The sequence below is a fragment of the Budorcas taxicolor genome, chromosome 24 (genome assembly GCF_023091745.1).
Source record: "Budorcas taxicolor isolate Tak-1 chromosome 24, Takin1.1, whole genome shotgun sequence".
NCBI classification, from domain to species: Eukaryota; Metazoa; Chordata; class Mammalia; order Artiodactyla; family Bovidae; genus Budorcas; species Budorcas taxicolor.
In genome coordinates, this window is record NC_068933.1 from 34,670,712 (window position 1) to 34,674,228 (window position 3,517).

The 3,517-nt window shown below is 38.9% G+C and overlaps 1 protein-coding gene across 1 annotated transcript; it reads left to right on the forward strand.

Moving 5' to 3' along the window:
- Positions 1 to 992: 992 nt before the first annotated feature.
- Positions 993 to 2,279, forward strand: TCIM (transcriptional and immune response regulator). Its single transcript, XM_052661462.1, has one exon. It carries the CDS (start codon positions 1,037 to 1,039, stop codon positions 1,355 to 1,357), a length of 321 nt encoding a protein of 106 aa, XP_052517422.1. The 5' UTR covers positions 993 to 1,036; the 3' UTR covers positions 1,358 to 2,279.
- Positions 2,280 to 3,517: the final 1,238 nt, after the last annotated feature.

Here is a 3,517-nt window from a genome sequence, read left to right on the forward strand (position 1 = left end):
AAGGCCACCTCTGTATTTGAGAGTGCTAGGACCTGGCAGAAGGTCCCTGAAGAAGAGTCTCTGAGGCACTTTGAATCTGACACTGAACTCTGGGCAGACTGTTAGTGTTCCATACATCACTGGGGACAGTGGCTGGCTGAATGTGGTGGAATGTGGAAAGCACAGATTTTAAAACTTGCTTTGACTGTGTCTGACTGATGCCAAAATAAATATGAAAAAAGTCAATTCATCCCTTTTGAGTTCTGTGTACATAAAGCGCCTTTTAACTCTTCCTCCTGGCTTTTTTGACCTTGCAGTTGATATATACACAAGCCTAAGGAGAAATTGCCCATTGTCATTATTTTTATTAAATTACAGCTTGATCCAGTAATTGCAGATTAGCTCTTAGACGCAGTCTCTGAATGGTCACTGACTCAGGCTGTGTCACGTCAGCATTCTGTAGTGTCTGAGCCCCAGTCCACCATCAGACTCCAAATCAACGTCTTTGGTTGTTAAGCTTTCTCTCAATAGCTCCGGGGTTGCCCTGCCTAGGGAAGTCCAGAGGGCGCTGATGTGGGTTGCCAAATGTTTAGACTATATTTTTATAACTTCTCTGGGAATTAAAACTTTTCGGTGACTGGCAGAAGCTTTTGTTTTGGTTGTTTGGGAAGATTTTCAGAAGCTAAAAGATTTCACCATGTGTATTTCTTCGATTTGTGCTGTTCTGGTTCAAGCTCTTTTTTTTTTCCTTTTTCCTACAGAGGAGCCCAAACCTGTAATTCGATTGCCACAGATGTATTAAAAAGAATCCCTCTCTTTATTTCTGCCCCGTCGTTGAACACAGCTTTCAGTAACACTGAACATAAGAACAGGAAGGACATTGGCAACTCAACTGTTAAACTGGTCTGCGATTATGCTTCCTTGAGATCACTCTGATGTCACCAGTGTAATCTGAGCCTGGAGCTTTTGTTCACACTTTAAATAGCAGTCCGGGAATGATTTTGCTACAGACTCTCTGGAGAGCCTGGGAGCTGAATTCCCGAAGAATCCCCCATCCATGAAAGCCAAGCCAAGCCACCCAGCCTTCAGCATGTCCACCTCGCTGCGAGTCAGCCCATCCATCCACGGCTACCACTTCGACACAGCTTCACGTAAGAAAGCTGTGGGCAACATCTTCGAAAACATAGACCAAGAAGCATTACAGAGGCTCTTCAAAAACTCCGGGGACAAGAAAGCGGAGGAGAGAGCTAAGATCATTTTTGCCATAGATCAAGACCTAGAGGAGAAGACGCGAGCCCTGATGGCTCTGAAGAAGAGAACAAAAGACAAGCTTTTCCAGTTTCTGAAACTGCGGAAATATTCCATCAAAGTTCACTGAGGACCAGAGGGTGGATAAGGACATCATCCAAGAATGGACATTTAAAGACCAAGTGAGTCTGTAAGACCCTGACACGCACAGCATCTTGCTGTTGCCTTGTAAGTTTCTCTTCCGTCAGGACTCCGGGACTCGGGGCAGGAGAGGAACAGAATGAACTGGTGACAAGGACTCCAACCAATTTCATGCCTGTGCTGTTCCAGTGGAGAAGTGCTTTTGGCAAGGATTGGAAAACTCTCCCTGCAGGAGAAAGACTGGTGCTGATGTCAGGAGGAGAGTCTGAACGGACATAATGGGAAGATGACAGATGGCTGAGAAAGACTGGCAGCCAGGGTCTCCTGGTCAGGCCCTAGGACTGAAATTCAACCTGAACTATTTTTCCCCTTAAACAATCTGAGCAGGGAGGAGGGAGGACAGAGAGGGGGATTAAGAGAGAGAATTCCATGCTGCAATCGTTTACTGAGTTTTTTATTTGAATGTTCCAAGTGTTGCCAAGATTCAATGTTGTCTATTGGTAGATTTTTTTTCTTTTTAAAGATCAGTAATTGATTATTTATTTGCATTTGTGACAATGCCTTAAAAAGTGCACCATATGATCTAAGAACAAATTCAAGGAACTGCAGTATTTTCAGCATCTTGGTGAAACCATACGCCACCTTCTGGTCTGTAAGGAGTTTTTAATGCATTTCAAACTGGTTACCCAAAAGTTAAAATAATGGGGTCCTTTATAGTTCCGAAGTACTGTGAACAAATTTTATAGTGTTTTTTAATCTTCTGACTAATGCTGAAACATAATCTAAATTTCTTACAGTTACTGCAGTAAGCATTAGGAAGTGAATATGAGACACTTAATAGTTTATAAAGATGCTATGTTTTCTATAATTTATTATTCATGACAAATGATATGCAACCTTAATAAATTAATATAAACTTAGCTGCTCTTGGTGTTGGTGATTGATCTCAAAGGAAAAATAAGATGGTGATTTTTATTATAAAGTTTTATGAACTTTCCTAAGGATTTTACTCTAAGAGTAAGAGGTGCTTTTATATTGCTTGCTACATTTTACAAAGAAAATTCTTGCCTCACGTATCTAGGAAGTTTCTCTGTCCCAACTTTAAACTATAAAATACAGACATAGAAATGCATAGATTGGCTCATCAATATTGCTGTTTATGTACCATAGGAGGTAAGTTGTAAAAAGCTTTTCTCTCCATATTTTTGAAATTTTTCCTCTGTGGCTATAGAGTTCTGTACATTTATTTCACCCCAATCAATATACTTGAGGGTCAGAGTCTGAATTACGATCAAGATTTTGTGGCTTATCAATGTTTATTTATTACAAACCAACATGGGAATAACACTATAGTCTCTTTGCTTATTTCCTCATAGGATTATAATAAAATATTTCTAAGAAGGCATATAGCAATGCCTGCTGAGCTTTCCTAGCAGAAAGAAATTTAAAAATTCCCTAGGAACTAAGTGTTTCAAAAGAACACCTTAAAAGGTTTTTGAAACTGCTGATCATAGTAAAACAGAAGTGAACAATCTGAAATCTTTGGAGACAGTTATATGTCAGGTTTTTAAATAGCACCCTTTTTAAAAAGAAATTAAATAGTTAAGTCTTTTAAAATATTAATTGATTTGTTTACTACAGATAAAATAAATCATTCCAGGAAAAAGGAATTTTTTACATGACAGCATCCATAAAAACCACAAATCAATATGCAGAATTTTGTGCTTGCATGTGTGTGCATTTTTCTTGGAGGAGTATTTATCATTTCTGTCTGGTTTGCAAAGATATCCATGAAACCAAAATAAGAACAAAAAAGAAAGTTTTGACCAATGGGAGGCTTGGTTGGTGATGGTATTTGAAGATTATCAAAGTGAAAGCTCTGGAAATGAATGGCTCCTATCTCTGATAGGGCCTGTCAGTGACACATTTTCTCCCCCAAAGACACTGATGAACTGCTTAAGAAAAAAAAAATTTAGTAACTTAACTCCTCCAGAGAAGGTATCCTATTTCATGGTCCCAATGAAAGTATTCAACTTATTTTCTACTCAGGGAGTTTAAACATATCTCAGATGCTGAACAGTTGTTCAAAGTTTGCATTTTATTACATATACTGTACTCATAACTATATTCTCTGCGTCTGTTGTTTTCA

Excerpts from the sequence above, each read along its gene's own strand:
- TCIM (XM_052661462.1), top strand. The coding sequence starts at position 1,037 with ATGAAAGCCAAGCCAAGCCACCCAGCCTTCAGCATGTCCACCTCGCTG.